The sequence below is a fragment of the Phycodurus eques genome, chromosome 6 (genome assembly GCF_024500275.1).
Source record: "Phycodurus eques isolate BA_2022a chromosome 6, UOR_Pequ_1.1, whole genome shotgun sequence".
Taxonomy (NCBI): domain Eukaryota; kingdom Metazoa; phylum Chordata; class Actinopteri; order Syngnathiformes; family Syngnathidae; genus Phycodurus; species Phycodurus eques.
Window position 1 is genome coordinate 18,371,527 of NC_084530.1, and position 18,158 is coordinate 18,389,684.

Below are 18,158 nucleotides of genomic sequence, written 5' to 3' on the forward strand. Positions count from 1 at the left end.
GAGTATAAGCGGCTCAGAAAAATGGTAATGATAGGTGGGGAAGACTAATGTTTTGTTTTTGCCATTAAATTATCGCAGCTTTAATTTTATTTTCTGTATTTTAATTCATTAGACTTGCATCTGTGTCAATAAGCACCCGAATAAAAACGTAGTGTCAGTAATGACCAGTGAAAGAGGGAGTATATTTTTGAGGCACCCTGTATATGCTCACATGCTGCTTCAATACACACCCTAATAATTGATCCATCAGGCAAAATGTATGAAGCTCCCCGTATTTGCTGGTTTTGCAAGGCCTGACCGAGCTGCGGTGAGGAACGTGAATCTGCTAAAGGAGACACCAAGGTTCCGTCCGGCAACCGGTAGGATGCCTGCATCAGCTGTGGATTGTGAATGGCATTCGCCAGCAACGGTGAAGAAGGTGGCGGGGGTGCGTAGGCTGACCGACTGAGTTTCAAAGGAGTCTGATAGGATGCTTGGCGGAGATTTGGGTTTTGCTGCAGTGCAGTATGGAGCTTGGGGGTGACCGGAGCATAAGGGTTATGCCGTTGCATCATTGGGGATCTTAAAGATGCAACGTTCTGAAAGTCGGAGCGGTTCTGCAAAGCATCATAGAGCAGCGGTGCTGGACCAGGCTCAGAGATGTAATCGTACCCGGTAACATACGTTTGCCCATATGGTGAGTGGAGGTGCGGAGTGGGATAGGACGCTAGATTCTGGAGTACCTGACCGTGTCTCATGGCTCCAGAAAGCAGTGGAGATGAAGGCCCAGGTGGAGCATACAGGGACGGAGGCCTTTGAAGGGAAGACACATAGGAGGCATCTCTCACTGCCTGGTTTTGCAGCACTTTGGATACCATCGAAGAGGAAGAGGCCGGAGGCTGCTCAAAAGGTGATAACGGCCTTTGCAGAGGAGAAGCATAGGATGCGTCTCTCAACGCCTGGTTTTGCAGTGCTCTAGACACCATCGGGGAGGAAGGGGCCATGGGGTGCTCGTAAGGAGAGAGTGACCTTTGTAGAGGAGGAGCATAGGATGCGTCTCTTATCGCATGGTATTGCAGGGCACTTGACACCATCGGGGAGGAAGGGGCCATGGGCTCCTCGTGAGGAGATAGTCGCCTCTGCAAAGGAGAAATGTAGGAGGCGTCTTTCACCGCTTGATTCTGCAGTGCTCTGGACAAAAGCGGAGAGGAAGGGATCGGGGGTGACTCGTGGGGGGCCAACGAGGTAAGGTAGGTGGCATCTCGAAGTGCTTGGTTTTGCATTGCAGCAGAAAGCAAAGGGGATGAGGAAGGATACGGCTCTGCATATTGGGCTGCCATTCCATCCATGCCCACCACTGGAATGACTGGAGGGCCAAAAGAGGAAACTGAAGAGGCCTGTCTGATAGCTTGATTTTTCAGGGCAATAGATAGCATTGGCAAAGCAGGGGTAGCAACTGGATCAGTGAAAGGATCCACATAAGGGGTCGAGGTGTACAGCTCCGGTGGATGGACACCGTGAGGAGGCAACAGGGGGGATGACAAACGGGAATGTCGAGGAGAGAGGCGTGGGGATGCAGAATATGACGTGTGCTTGAGCGAGGGCGAAGCAGGACGCATCTTCCTAAAGGAATTTTGGACCACAAGTGGACGTCCACGGGCCACAGGACGTGGAGGAAAACGGTCAGACTCGCACCCCACAAGGGGAGCACGGTGTATCATGTGAGGTGACTGAAAAGGAGAAGACGGATGAGAGGAGTCAATCGAAAGAACAGATGATCTATTGCTTCTTATGGAGGCGGCACGGAATGGGCGCACGTTCTGGGTGGGTGGGGGTACCGGACGCCCCCTAAGACCCATAGGTGAGGGTCTGACAGTTCCTAAGGGAACATTTCCCCCCATCCTTGGTCTGGTGAGCGGTGCGGGATCCCTGAGTAGCCGAGTTGATCGACGGGAGAGAGGGGGGGACGATGATCGAGCTCCTTCAGGCGATAAGCTTCGGCGAGATGGAGTGGGAGATTGTCTTCTCCTGAGTTGAGGAGAGAGGGCAGGCGATGCAGGATCTGGAGAGGGTGGTCCAGTCAACCTTCTCTCTCTAAATGGACTACCGGCAGGAGCGGGTGATGCTGGCAGACTACGCATACTCATGGAGGCACGTGGTGAAGAGGGACCAGAATGCAATATCATTGACGTCCTGGGTGAGGGGGGAGAATTTCGCTGAATCATGGAGGCATGGGGGTAAGAAGACGGCAAGAGTCCCCTAGCCAGGGAAGACTGAGGTTGATTTCTGGAATGAGCCAGGGGGTCGGCCATTGGAGAGGGGGGAGACGAGATCTGTCGTGAAATGACTGAGGGGGGTCTTTGGTCATTTATGATACTATCCCTCATGGCTGGATGTGGGGACGTTATTTGTCTCTGTGACAGGTTTGGTGAGGGCACCATTGAGGCCATAGCATTGGGTTGATATGGTAACTGAGAGGGGGGAATCATAACAGAGCGTCGGGACAGACTCAGAGAGGGTGGCATGCAGCGGGCAGGAAGGGGGGACATACCTGCTTGCTTGATTAACACCGCAGTAGGTGTGGGGATTGATGGAAGGCCGTAACCCTGCTGGGTTATCATCTGTGAATGGGGTGATGCTATTTGCTGTGACATCATCTGGTTTTCTGGTGACATCATTGCTTGGGGAATCATCATTTGTTGCGATATCATCGGCTGCTGCGACATCATCTGCTCTTCTGGTGACATCATTGCTTGGGTAACCATCATTTGTGGCGGCATCCCTTGCAGTGGCAACATCGCTTGTTGTGGTAACATCTCATGCTGCGTTAACATCCCTTGCTGTGGGATTAACATGTTTTGTGGAGACATGACTTGGGTTGGCAGCATTTGGGGTACCATACTTTGCTCCCCTAATATTTGCTGCTGCGGTGAGTTGGCTGGCATTGGGTGCTGAGAGGACATCATCATTTGCTCTTGCGTAGACATTCTTTGTTGCTGTAACATCATGCCAGTTGGATGACCTGGCGCAAGAGGAATCTGGTCTTCGTATTGAATATCGGACATGTCTTCAAATTCTGGATCAGGTGGAAGATTAGGCGGAGGGGGAAGCAGTACGTCGAGGCGCTCTTTTCCAAAGAGGCGCACTTGAGGTCTGGGAACTCGGAATGTCTCTCCCCCCTGGAGCCCACCACTATCACTCCCATACTGATCCATCTGGTCCGCATACTGGTCCACATATAGACCCTCTACGTCCATCACTTGCCCTCCAGAGACCTGTTGGCCTCCTGGGGGAAAACCAACCTTCTGCTGAGAGCTGTAGTCTTGGTAGGGCAAACCCACAACATCATGATAGTTTGGCAGAGCTCCATCTTGCATTCCCAAAGCTGCTGCATGAACATTATTGTAATATGCTTGCCTGTTGTCAAAATAATCGACTTGCCCATTGCCATAGATAATGCCTTGCCCAGTTTCATTATAATTAACCTGAGCCTGATGATACATTTGATCCTCACCCATTGGCACATAGTAGTCAAGACCCACTTCATCGTACAATGGCATTGCTTGTTGTTGTCGATGGTAGCCATATAACATTGCTTCCTGGTTGTCGTAGTGCCCTTGGGCAACCAGATGGGGATCATAGTAGGCCCCCGTGTCCTCGTCATAAAGACCTTGCATGTTATATTCAGCATTGGGCTCGTAGATGCCCTCATCTTCATAGTACCCCAAGTCCTGGTAGTCTACCCCAGCGCCGTTATAATAATAGCCATATAGATCTTGGCCGCCGTAAGCTACCTCGTCACCGTGACCGCCATAGCCGTTATTGAAGTGTCCGTAACCATTTTGAACGTATCCATGTGGGTCCTCCCACTCCTCATAGCCGTGGTTGTGGTAGCCGCGAAGGTGGCGTCGGCGGCTGTACCCACTGTGCCCCTCCCAGTTGTGTTGCTCAGCGTGCCCTCGCATCTTGTTGAACAGAAAACGATTGCTCAGCCATTTAGCCGCTGCGGTGACCCGACCCAGCACTGTACTCCTGCTCTTGAAGCCGCCAATGTTGCTGTTTTTCTTCCCAAACAAGCCCTTGAAGAACCCACCCTTCTCAGATGAGTTGCCGCCTCCACCCAGGCGCAGCAACATGTAGGTGGGTTTCTTCCCATCGTTTGCTGCCTTCTCTTTGGCCGCCTTCTTTCTCTTTTTGTTGGCCTTGAACCTCATCATGAAGCGAGAAGTGTTCTTCAGCATGGACTTGCGGCGCTTCTTCTTGGCCAGTCGTTTCCGTCTCTTGCCCAGGCCGAGGAACAAGCGTGAGGTGCTCTTGAGCTTCTTCCGGCTGTTTCTCCGCCGCTTGAGGCCAGAAAATTTCATAAACATGCGGGACATATTCTTTAGGCCTTTTTTCGGGATTTCCCGAATGGGGAGTGGAGCTGCCTCCTCTCTTTTCTTCGCTTTCTTGTTCTTGGGATCGGCATCATACATCCCATCTTTATGGGGGTGGTGGTGACTGTCTTTGGATTTCTTTTTGGGTTCCTCCTCTTCGGCCTCCTCGTCATCTTCATCCTCCTCCTCGTCTTCTTCAGAGTCTTCACCACCTCTCTTTTGTCTTCCCTTTTCCGCCGCCCCGCGACCTCCCCGCCCCCGCCCTCCTCTATCATCCTCCTCTTCCTCTTCTTCACTCAACTCCTCGTCCTCTTCTTCATCATCCAGGAGTTCATCTTCTTCCTCCGCCTCCTCCTCTGATTCGACTTTCCTTCCCTTTCCTTTGTCTTTCCCACCTTTCTTTTCATCCTTCCCCCCCTTCTTATCATCCTTTCCTTTCTTATCCTTCCCTTTCTTGTCATCCTTCCCTCCTTTCTTATAATCCTTCTCTTCCTTTTTGTCATCTTTCACTCCTTTCTTGTCATCCTTGGCAGCTTTCTTATCCTTTCCCCCTTTCTTGTCATCCTTCCCTTTCTTTTCTTCCTCTTTCTTTTTCTCAGGTTCAGGTTTTACACCCCTCTTTTTGTCATCCTTCTTGGTGTCTTTCTTGCCAGGCATATTGCGACAAGTTAGCTAGCTGTGCATCACCATCACATCCCCAAATACTGAAAGAAATTTAAACACAAACATTGAGTTTACTTTTAGCAATGAAAAATAGGAGCTGATATGCTCAGATGAGACACAAAATGCTCCGGACTTTGACCTTTAAGACAGTTTAGATACGCCTGGGTGGATTTGTGCTGTGTGAGGGCACGCTCGCCTTGCCAGAGTCCTTCTACATTGTTTGAACCTAGCCCCCATGAAGCCTCCTGGAAGGACAAGGATATACAGACACTTAATAAGGATTTCGCCAACCTTAAAAATGTATTTAAACGTTAATTTCAGTTTTTCTTACTTTTGACAAAAAACATTGGACAAAGGCATGGAATATAGATGATGAACATAGATGGAAGAAGAAAAACAGGTCACAACTTGTAATGATGGGCACAGTCTTTTCCCATGGCAAATCATCCAAATGATTATCAAAAATTTCAAAAATATCTTCGAAATTTGGTGTTGTTTGCCTAAGAAACATGAATCTGATTGGGGATAATTTTGAACAAATTCCCGAGTAGAGGTTCATCTAAGTACAAGTCCTGGAATGTATTTATTTATTATTTAGTGGCTGCTTCAAACCAAAATGGATGACTTCCTGTTTAATTTCACGCATGGGACCTTGAGATTTGTTCGTATGTCCCGTTATGATTAATTTGTCTGCTGGAATTCATGTCAATCCAGGGCCCACGACTGAGCAAGTTTTGGAGACTCTAAAGCACATCCACAGTCTGTAGTCGTCATGGTAACAAAAGCCATAAGTGGCTCTTGCGGGGGTGTGTTCATTTGCATGAGACTAGACTGCTCCCTCATAACAGACAATTTTTTTTTACACTTCTTCTCGATCTTTGGGATATTTTGACAATAATCTTATAGCCAAGTTATTAAGACACTTGGGAACTGATTTCAATTGTGAAAAAATGCACAGTACAGGTCTTTTAAGAGCTATTTAAATAAACCTAACTCCAGACCTACTGCCCTTGTTTGTTAGTTTAGGTGCGGTATCGAAGAACCTTCTGTTACAACCGATACATACCTTAATCCTGGATGTTGATTAAATTGTAAAAAAAAATTAAATAACAAAAAATACATAGCATGTCTCTTTTAAGAACAGTTTAAACTAAACATCACCCCCAGAGTGACCTACTTCCCTTGTTTGTTAGTTTTGCTGGGGTCTCCTAAGACCTGCTTCGGCCAACCGACACCATATTCCCATTTATATACAGTATATACTGTATATTAAAAAACTCTGCAATCAGGTCAGGAGGACAAATGCTTCCTGTAAATCTGGCAAACCAAACATAACATACACACACACACACACACACACACACGCACACGCTTACACACACACACACACACACGCATGCACACACACACATGTACTCACAATGATACCGGGTTAGAGTCACCTCCGCACTCAACCAGCAGCCAGTACAGAAACGGAAACGTCGCAAGGATCTTGGCGTTATTCTGATGGCTTCTTTTTCTAGAGGCAGCTCGAGGAAAAATACAACAAAATAGTTGTGAGGATATACACTTCTTTTGCCCTACTCCATCTTCTGTTGATGGAACGTCCCCCTCACTGAACACTTTCTCAATTCAGAGCGTTTTCAGCGTGGCCTTGGTAGGAGTTTCTTGCGGTAGTTGGAGCAAGGAGTCTTAATTTGTCATCCTGCTCTACAGGTGAAACCCGAGAGTGCCGGGTACCGATGGAGGGGGCGGGGCATAAATAATACAAAAGGTTGACAGAGACGATGAGAGAGGCAGAGAGAAAGGATGAGATGCGGGGCGCTAAAGATAAACCACAAAAGAGAGGCCACATTTTCCTCAGGTGACATCGGTGCATTATGCCAGGCCCTAAATCTGCCGATAAATGCAATTTTTTCCCCTAGTTCACAGGTGTCTTGATAACCTGTCTGTGGCACGCTTTTGTCAAAATACCCCAGGGATAAAAAATTACAGGACACGCTCTATTTCAATCCTCACTGAATTCAGCCTTTTTCACCTGTCTCCCCCTTCTTCTGCGGGGCCAACACTGAATAAGTCTTTCGTTACCATAATGACAAGGAGAAGAACTACTTGTTGGGCCTCGAGTTTAAAAAAAAAGCAAACTGGGAAGCGCACCAGAGCTTCAATCAACACAAAAGAAGCATGCATTGTATTTTCATTGGTGGAAGCAGTTCATCAACACCTACCAACCGATCTACTTACCTGTCTACCTGGCTACCTACCGTACCAACGCACCTGCTATTCACAAGTTCACCTTTTCGTGTTTTTTTTTTTTTTTTAAACATATTCTCAGCTATTTCCTGCAAATCTTACTGATTCACTTTTTGGGGGAACGCCATGTCGCTAAGTCCTGGCTAATAGAAAAGTAAAAATTGACGTCAAGAAAGTATGTTGATGTGATACATCTCGACTGAATGAAGATGGCGGGAAGAGCTGAGTTCAGCCTTGGTTGTTAACAGTGTGTGTTTTTGTTGGTGCATTTTTTGCAAATTAAAAAAAAAATAAAATCATGAATTTTTTAATCGATATTTCATCGGGTGGTATGGTGACGACTGGTTAGGACCGGGGTTCAAATCCTGGCCCCGCCTGTGTGGAGTTTGCATGTTCTCCCTGTGCCTGCGTGAGTTTTTTCCCCGGATACTCCGGTTTCCTCCCACATCCCAAAAACACGCGTGGTAGGTTGATTGAAGACTCTAAATTGCCCATAGGTGTGAATGTGAATGTGAGTGGGAGTTTGTTTATATGTGCCCTGCGATTGGCTGGCGACCAGTTCAGGGTGTACCCCGCCTCTCGCCCGAAGATAGCTGGGATAGGCTCCAGCATGCCCGCGATCCTAGTGAGGAAAAGCGGTACAGAAAATGGATGGATGGATGGATATTGCATCGGAAAGGGGAATAGTGCGATGCATTGATCAATGAATCGCTGTTTCTATACACCCCTAATATTTAGGGTTAAAGCTATTGACAACTATAAAAATGTCTAGGGAGTGTCCATTATTTATGAATTTTTGCTTTTCACTGTAAAAGCAATCAAACATTCCATCCATCAATTAAACATAATATTTCCCTTTAAATTAGAGTCAACGTGCAGGCAACTGCCCGCTCACTTGCACGTACATCAAGAAAAACACCCACATATGACGTCTTCCCGCCGGGTATCGGTATCAGGGTGAACGACTCAATCCGACACACGGGCCCCAGAGAAGGATCGGTGTCAGGGCTGTGATTATGAGTGCCATCAACCAAATTATTCCTCAGGGCTCGGATTTCCAGATCTGTCCAGCCAGGTGTTGGGTTGCCAGATAGTGATCTTTTGCTCTCTGAAGCGTAAGCCTATCTGATCATTACCAAGCGGCAAGGAGCACACACAGGCAGGCATGTGAGTTTGTGTCTTTTCCTTTTTGTGATTTTTATCTATGATTGCACATGCCGCCTTTGAACGGGAATGAAAGGAAGCGAGGCCAGGCTCAGGTCTTCCAACATGGAAGAGGGAATGGGGGGGGCGCACAACAGAGAAGCACACTGATGAGGCTTCATCAAAAGCATTCACATACACATACACACGCACACAGTATACATGCACACACACACACACACACACTGCTGCTATCTAGTGGTCTGGCATTACACCTGCAAGCAGCTCTCCAGATAGTTGACGTGAATGGCAAGAGTAACCAACGATACAATACCACTGTGATATATTACCTACAGTATCATACAGTACTTATGTATGACATTATCATATCGAGCCTACAGAAGAAGGGCAAGCACACAAAAACTTCTTGAATATGAAAATACACCTACAGTAAACGCAGATGCAGTTTATTTGAATGATTTGAACTGAATTGATTGATTAATTGAATTTAATGAATGAAAATGCAAATTTCCTTATTGTGGGACTAGTAAAGGTTATCCTATCTTATCAGTAAATCCTATATAATGCTACGCATGCATCCATTTTCTATCCCACTTATCGTCAGTAGCCACATTGTAGTTATTGTAATTGCTAGGTGTGTAACGGTATACCAAAAATCACAGTCGGGGTACGTACCTTGGTTAGTAAGTTGATGGTTCATTTCAGATTGGTAACAGTAAGGAAACAAAATACAAAACACTGTTTATCTGTTGTTTAAACAAGGACTGATTTAAAGACATTTAAAATACATCAAAGATACTGTACATCTTCTTTTAAGGAAAAACTTGTGGTTTAAGTAAAAAGCTACAAAACTAATCAATCAAAACTAATCTAACACAACATGTTTTCATTGGTTGATTATTTATGCATTGATTACAGTACAAAGAAATTTACAAGGGACCGACCGATTACTGGCTGGGCTGATTATCGGCGCCAATATTCAGCATTATGACGCATGCTGGCATCGTGGTTTTTTTCTTTTCTTTTCTTGCTTTCTTTCTTTCTTTTTTTTTTTTTTTTAATCTGACAGCCAATAACAGATTAATTTAAAACTAGGGAAACTTCAGGGAACAGTTTTTTTTTTAAATTTAAACTTACAGTTAACTTAAGAAAAATTGGGAACTCCCTGCACTTTTTGTTGTTGTTTTAACTTAAAATAAAGATAAATTAAACATTAACATTTCAGTTCAATTGAAATTTGAGAGAACTTTATTTACTGTAAAAATTTATTTACTTTAGTTTTCATTTAACTTTATAAGACAGGGTGCTGAGCCTGGGAGCTCCCTGGACTTTTTTAAAACAAAGATGTCTAATATCTAACATTAAAAAAAGTACTTTCACATGTTGCAAATCTGAAAAGCTGTTTAATAAACACATTCTTAAAGGCATTTAAACAATGTGTTAAGTTGGTATTATTCAAGATTTTTTTTGCAAATATTTTCCGTTTTACTGCAATTGAATATTAACTCCAAATAATGGTTATTAGCCTCCTTGGCTACTACTAATCTTTATCAGTATCGGACCTGGAAAAAAGCATACACCTCTCTATAAAATGTACACCACATTAGGTCCAAATTCATAATTTAATGTGCCTCCTTAGCCATAACATTGATGTTTGACCCTTATGTATCAATACACTGTACCATACCAGAAAATGATAAGCTACTTGTAACAAAGTGGATGGGGACACTTTGATACGCACTAGTCAACAAACGGAATACGTACGTTTACTTTTTTGTGTTACATTCCATTTCTTAAGCGATCTTGAGTGATAAAAAGGTGAAGACAAAAAACAAACAAACAAACAAACAAACAAAAAAACATTGAAAATGCGGAAAGAAGCTTCGGGGAAACCCCTTTTTATGCTCACCTTTTTGTTAGCGTCACTGGAGTTCCCTCGTCACGTGACACCGGCCATGCTTCTAAAGAATGCGGAAGTGAGAATAAAATGCGGGAAAATGGATGGCTTGTTTTGCTCCCCTTACGCAGGTAGCTCCGACTTTGCAGCTTCTACCGTGGAGGTTCGATCTTGGTAGCCGTCGGAAGTGGAGCAAATGAGGCAGAGAGAATACTCCGCCTGAGGATGAATTTTTAACGACCGGCCATTCTTTGGTGGTGACCGCCTGGGGGGCTTGAGTTCCACACACACGCACACTGGACCGCGGGTGGGCTGCGACGACCAAACATGGTAAGTTTTAGTACACTAGTGTTAAATAGCAACCTATATCTATGATAGCATACATTGTTGGAGGTATTGCCTACGGCAGGGGTGACCCAAACATTTCACTCTAAGACCTGCATACAGAAAAATTAAAGGATTCAAGGGGTATTTCACCCTTTAATTCATTAAACACTTTAAAACCAATCCATCAAGCAATTTTATTGTTTAAAAATTGTAGTTATAAAAAAAAAACAAAAAAAAACCCGCTACATCACAAATTTCCATTAAAGGGAATAAGGCAAATTTTACCCAATAGAATAGATCTTCCTCTGTACTGAGTTGATCTCCATGTTCAGAACCAAAACAAGGGAAATCTGTGTTTTTTTTAAGGCTCACGAATGTGGGCGGCACGGTGGACGACTGGTTAGAGCGTTTCTGTACTGCTTTATCCTCACAAGGGTCACGGGCGTGCTGAAGTCAAATACAAAAATATGAGATGGAAAAATATGAAAATATTAGGGGGAAAACGCAAATGTTGGACTAAAAATACAAAAACAAAACAAAATGGGAAAAAAACTATATTAAGGAAAAAACAAAAACTATTAAAACATAAAAAAATAGAAACCTATAAAATAATAGTGGGAAAATATTAGGAAGAAAATATGCAATTTTTTAAATATAAAATATTTCTGAAAAAATATTATATATATATATATATATATATATATATATATATATATTGAGGGTCAAATACAAAAAAATATTTTTTTTGAATTTGCCAAAATTGTCAAAATACAAAAATATTGTAAATGAATACAAAAATGATAGAAAAAAAACACTAGAAAAATATTCAAAATAAATACAAATATTTGATGAAAAATAAAAACTTTAAGGAAATTGTTTTAAAAGTATTAAATGAAAATAAACAAAACATTTAGAAAATATAAAAAGTTTAGAAAATTACAAAAATATTCCAAAACTATTAGAAGGAATGCTAGAAACATGCGAAAATATTGGACGAAAAATAAAATATTTGCAAACATTAGATATTGCGATAAAATCCCAAAAATATTTACTAAAAATTAAAAAGAATTTGGATAAAAATACAAAAATATCACAGGAAGAAAACAAAAATTTTGGAAAATATAAGAATTTATGTCAGATTCGTCAAAAATAAAAAGAATCGTATTTTTGTATTTTTTTATCCATAAAAATACATTCTAGAAAAATATTAGTTCTGAATACAAAATGCTAGACAAAAACACATCGGTGACACTATTATTAAAATACAAAAATATCAAACAATAAACAAAAACAATAGAGCAAATAGAGAAAAACAAAGAAAACTCAACAAAAAACGTTTTAACACCCCCCAAAAATAATTATTAGTCGAAAAAAAGTAATATCTAGGACACAAAGCACCATTAAAGAGTAGCACGATATCCTGTGAACTTCCTCAGACCTGCATGTGTGGATTAAACTGTAGCAGAGGACCGATGTCTCTACTTCTGCAAATAGAGCATCCAAAATCCCACACAAGGGCCCTTTAACGCAGGTCCTTTTGGCACATCCACTTCATGACTTTTTTTCTAGCACAGCTTTAGGCGTACGTGTCAGCGCTCAATCTATCGCCTGTCGCCCACCGCGCCGCTCGGTCTCTGAGCAGCTGGTCCCGTTGCTGCCCCCGCCCACACCGTCCGTGCGATAAAGCCAATGTTGGTGATCCGTGCGACCGATCTGTCGCCTAAGGAGGTTTCCTCTGCGCGCTTGTCCGTCATTCTTGCCTGTGTTTACGCAGCCCATTCAAGATTTATCACAAGTATTGAAAAACAAAATAAAAAATGTGATGCATTCCATGCATTTGCTGCATAATCTCTCTTCCTTGCCAGGAAATCCAACTGTTGTGTTTTATTGTGATAATGGCTGAAGACTGACTGAGGTGAGAAGGATGAAGCCAGCTCCTCCAATTTACCGTGACAACTTGAAAGCCCCTCACGATGGATGAGTCGTAGAGGGACCCCCGGCCATTTCCCCCTCTCACCCCCTCCAGGAGTCATTCACATCCTCCTCTACCTTCTGTTAAATCGGCAACCCCATGTGACATCATCCATCTCCCCCCCCCCCCTTTACTGGCCGCTTAGCGTGTGGGCCTTTGACAAATGTATGCCTCCCAGCTGTGTGTTTTGAGCGTTTTAGCATGTCTCTGACGGCTCCAAAGGGTCCCAGGTTGTCTGTGTGGGCGTACCGAAGATAACGGGAGTGAAAAAAAGCAAGTGACAAATCATCCCTCTGTGAGCTATGCTAATGCAGTGTTTGTTGATCTCGTTGACCGTAACATGCCAAGGAAACCTCACCTGAAACAATGTGTGCCACTTTTGTAGTCAGAGTCATTACCCACTCCCAGCCTTGGTGGTCCTGCAGGAAGAGGCAGCAGATGGATAATATTCTCTAATTCCCATTTAGGAGAAACACACAGCCAAAGCCATCATCATGGGCCACAAAACGAAACAAATGCCACACAAACGAGCAGATGAACAACTAAAAGAAGGCAGGCACCTCATCATTTCATAATCATTTTAAACTGCACGTCATCACTCCCATAGGGCAACATTTAGGCTACTTTATCTCTTTGTTTTGGGATTTGTCTCACTTTATATATTTTGATCAGGAATTGGGCCTCCACCTGCCAATTCTTTGGTTCTACACCGCTTCCATAATGTTAAGATGAAACAGAATGAAAATACAGAGAAACCTCGGTTCTTGTGATTATTTTGTCTGTTCCGGAAAGTCTGACTAAAACTGAATTGTATGAAATCCAGACCAATATTTACCACAGGAAATAATGTAAATCCAATGAATCTGTTCCAGACACCCCAAATGTTCACAAAAATGCATTTTATTGAGGAGGAGCTTTAAATACAAAAACAATGTGAAAAAACAGTGTAAACTTGAAAGTAAGTGACAGACGCTCACACAGACACACACACACACACACACACACACCATTGCTCCCACCACAGTAATTTTGATGCGAAGAGCGAGAAAACGTTTTCTTACTACGTGATGTCAACCGTGCAGCGCGTTCAACCAGCTCACAGACGAAGATGAGAGTTCTCACTTTTCATTCTAAGTATTATTCAAGCGACGTATTGGAAGTCCTTCAGTGAGTCAGTCCTTACTCTCCATGACTGATTGATCGCACACTCGGTATGAATAATTAACCCACAATGCATTGCACGTTTAATATGCCAGTTAAACTGTATTCTTAAAATGTGAATAAAAAAGTAACACCAATGAAATACACTTTTTACTAGGGAAAATAACAAAAATAGTGTGGCGACAGTGAAATCGTGCATTTATTTACACTTATGTTACTACACCGTCACTGTGCATTGTGTAATAAACAATCACTTCCCAATCGCTTCTATTTGTAGAAAAGAAGAGTTGTCTCTGTTAAATGCTGCTGCACAGCTGACTGCTCTTTGTTTGAATTCTAACTACACATTAGTATTTCGTGAGAGACATTGATGTAAAGGTAACTACTGATACTTTACAGAAGTAGCTGCAGTCTGACAACTTTCGCAGGGAAAGTAATTCGTTACTTCGCTTGTTACTCAAAATGGTGGATTTTTGCAGTTAGAAAGTAACGCGTTACCAGCATTACTGGTTGGGGCAACATTGGTGTACCATCCTGTAAGAAAAAAAATGGGAAAAGGAAACATAAGTATGAGATGAAAATGCAAAATAAAAAAATAAACACAATTGACCTGACTAGAGTATAATAAAAGTTTAGTAGACAAATATACATAGATATTAGATGAAATATATTTAAAATGTTTGGGGGAAAAAAACATTTAAAAAATGTTAGGGAAAAAAAATAATACACAAAAAATATTAGGTAAAAAATACAAACTTTTTGAGAAAAACTAAAGCAATATCAAACACATTATTTATTAAATTACAAGTCAGAAAAATAATAGGTGTAATGAACATAAATATGCAGAAAAATGTTAAACAAAAAATAAAATATTGCAAATAAATAGAAATGTAAAAAATATCATAATAATACTATATTTAATAATATAATACAAAAATATACAAAGATATTAGTAAAATATATTAGTAACATATTAAACATCCACCCATCCATTTTCTGTACCGCCTATCCTCACTAGGGTCGCGGGCATGCTGGAGCCTATCCCAGCTAAATAATAAAATAATTTGGAATAAAACAAAAATAAAAAAATATTAGAAATGCACAGTACAAAAATATTAGAGACAAATCCACAAATATGAATAAAAACATACAAAAAAATTATAAAAATACAAGTATATTTGTGAAGTTAGAGAAGAATATCAGCCTGGAAACAATTTAAAAATATTAATAAAAATGTGTTAGAAAATTATTTGACAAAAAAATATATATATATACATTATTAAAAAAAACAAAAAAAATGGACATCAAATAAATTTTTTTTTAGGAAAACATTAGAAACATTGGAAAAATACAGTACCAAAATATTGGAAAGAATATACACAAAAATATTAGGAAAAACATGCAAAAATGTCGGGTGAAAAAGGCCAAAATATGAAAAGCGACTTATTTTGCGATGATTGCAGTTTTGTCTCTGGTGTGAGCGGATGCTTCAAAAGTGTTTTTGTGGTTCTTGGGGAGTTTGTTTTTGTTTTGCTAGCAAAACAAATTGACGTGGAATCTGGGGCCTTCCAATTGCTCGTTTGACATCACGACAGCAAGCTTCCTTGCCAAAGGTCGGAAGACGGCCGCTCGGGGAGTTGCTACATTTTCGTTATCGCTAGAAGTTTCATGTGTATCTCGGCAACCCCTGACAAGCTCGCTGTGACTTCATTTGTCATGAAGAGCGCACATTTTTGCTGAAGTGCTGATTGAAATGATGCTCTGCCAACCTTTGGGGCTTTAATGGAACGAGTGCACTGGTGGCTCCTTTGCAGGGCTCCCTGACTTGAATCCCGACTATAAAACCCTAACCCTGGCTTGAAAACGTAATTTAAAACCCTAACCTAGGCTTGAAATTGTAATTTGAAACTTTAATCCTAATTGGAAACACTCATTTGAAACGATACATTCACTTGAAACCCTAACCCAGATTTGAAACTGTAATTTGAAAACGAATCTAGTTTAAAATGCTAACTCTGGATTGAAACCCTACTTTGAAACCGTAACACAGGCTCCAACCCCTAACCCTGGCTTGAAACCCTTATTTGAAACACTAGAACCTTTGCTTGAAACCCTAATCCTGACTTGAAACACTAGTTTGAAACACTAACTCTAACTTAAAACCCTAATTTGAAATCCTAACCTTGACTTGAAACCCTAACTTGAACTCCTAACCCTGGTTTGAAACCGTAACCCGGGCATAAAACCCCCATTTGGGTAATAACTTATCCTTAAAACAAGGGATGTTCAATTGCACATTTTTCCGACTGATACCTGTACGAGTTTTCACCCTTGAGTACTTAGAGATTCAAATTTCAAACCTTTCTTTCTTTCTGATGCACATGACGATTGGCCAATGTATCAAACAGCTGCAGTGTGGCACCAAATAGTGGCGAAGAAGACTTACTCATTGTCATTTTGCCCTAAGTACCAGTGGCTGGTATCGGGAGCCTTCACGACCACCTGATGCCTTGTAATAAGGCCGGTATCGGCCCGATACGATACCGAATATCTGTCCTCGCCCATCCCTACTTAAAAGTCTTATTTGAACCACTAAAACGCTTGCTTGAAACCCTAACCCACGCTTGAAACTCTTATTAGAACCGCGAAAACCCTTTCTTGAAATCCTTTTTTGGAGCCCTAAGCCTTGTTGAAATCATTAAAAGTCCTGATATCAGCACACATTTCCTCATTCACTCCACAGCTCAAGGGGACAGCTAAAAATACACTTGAAGTGGATGAAAGAGTTTGGCGGCGAGCGTCTCTCTCTGTCCAACAGACAGTTAAAAACCCTACTAATGCTTTAAACGCACAAGCGGAGTCAAAGCATGAACCATCAGTCGTGAATGTTGCATGCAGAGGCCACGTGGCCGGTCCTTTTCATCAGGAGATCTTTCTTTCAGGGAGCGGATTTTAATGCACCCTCTGGCTGTGCTGATAATAGAAAGACCACTAAAAACCTACGGCCTCCAGATTAGCTATTTTAAATTGTTCACTGGACTGCACCAATTAGCGCCATGCCACAGTTTAAAACGTTTTCAATGCTCCGCTGCACTGACCGGATGGACTAACGCCGTCAACTCATAGGAACCCCTCACCCCCACCACCCCCACCTAAATAAATAAAATAAAATAAAAAATATCAACTCAGCTCCTCGTGTACACATTGTGGTTGTAGATTTTGGCAGTTTTCACTCCTGCTACTTTTAAAGCAACACATTCAACCATGTGGAGTTTGCAGTGTAATCATTTCTTAGTTTGGTTAGGGTTAGAAAGCAAACTAGGATTTAAGTGTTGGTTTATCAAGGTTTTGGGCTTCAAACAAGTATGAGGCTTTCAAATGAGGGTTTCAAGCCAGAGTTCGTTTCCAGCCAGGGTCAGACTTTCAAATTCCCATACAGTATGCTGCTTTGCATGACCTCCTTCATGTCTTTTGTTGCCATTTTGGTGCACAGGCTTGTTTGCTCTAGTGTGTGCTCACTCACACACAAAAACGGGACGCATCATCATCACACAATCCAGGTGAGTGACAAAAGCCTGATTCACTTGTTGTGTCGTGTTGTTTAAGAGTCTGTGGAGTCAGTAAATGGGCTGCACTTGCAATCCCCCTCATTGCCTTCTTCCTTCTCCGTACATTCTGTCGGCAGTACTTTGAGCTTTATTTAGACGCAGGAAGTGAATCACTGCATCAGTAAACATACTGTAGCATCCATTTATTCAAGGCTCTGTGATAGCTGGCATTTATCCAGTTATTCACGCCCACAGGGGGAGTGAGCGAGTGGGTGACCGGGAATGATTCTCTCCTATAGACCGAGTGAGCGGCGCTTCCCACCGGTGGGTGATGCTCAGTGGGCGGGACGGGGTGGCACAGGTGGCACAGGTGTCGAGACGGAGGGGAAAAAAAAAAGGGCTTAGGTAACACTGAGTTGAGTGGAATTACATTTTCGAACCTGAGTTAAGCTTTCAAAGTCGGGATTCTAAATAGTTTTAGGATTTCATATTTGGGTGCCAAGATAGGGCTAGTTTCATTATCGGGATTCAAGAAAAAAGTAGGGTTTCAAGCCTGAGTTACTGTTTTAGGGTTAGGGCTTCAAGTCTAGGCTTGGAACCCTGATAGGAAGCACTAACATTTGTTTGAAACCCAAACTTTTGCTTGAAAGCCAAAATTTGAAATACTAACCTTTTCTTAAACCAGAACAGTATCTTTAAATCCTAATTTGAAACTCTAATCCCATTTTAAAACTTTAACTCAGATTTGAAACTCTAGACTTGGCCTGCAACCCTAATGTGAAACCCCTAACACAGCCTTTAAACCCTAATTTGAAACA

General features: G+C 42.2%; 1 protein-coding gene across 1 annotated transcript in view; it reads right to left on the bottom strand.

The window, feature by feature from the left end:
• Nucleotides 1-5,012, bottom strand: part of myo15ab (myosin XVAb) — a 61,456-nt gene extending 56,444 nt beyond the window's left edge. Inside the window, exons 1-4 of the mRNA XM_061678914.1 lie at nt 4,751-5,012; nt 2,531-4,669; nt 2,123-2,195; nt 339-1,602 (exon numbers count right to left, since the gene is read on the bottom strand). Coding sequence (XP_061534898.1) covers nt 339-1,602; nt 2,123-2,195; nt 2,531-4,669; nt 4,751-5,012 — 3,738 coding nt within the window. The remainder of the gene's footprint in view (nt 1-338; nt 1,603-2,122; nt 2,196-2,530; nt 4,670-4,750) is intronic.
• Between the last annotated feature and the right edge of the window lie 13,146 nt (nt 5,013-18,158).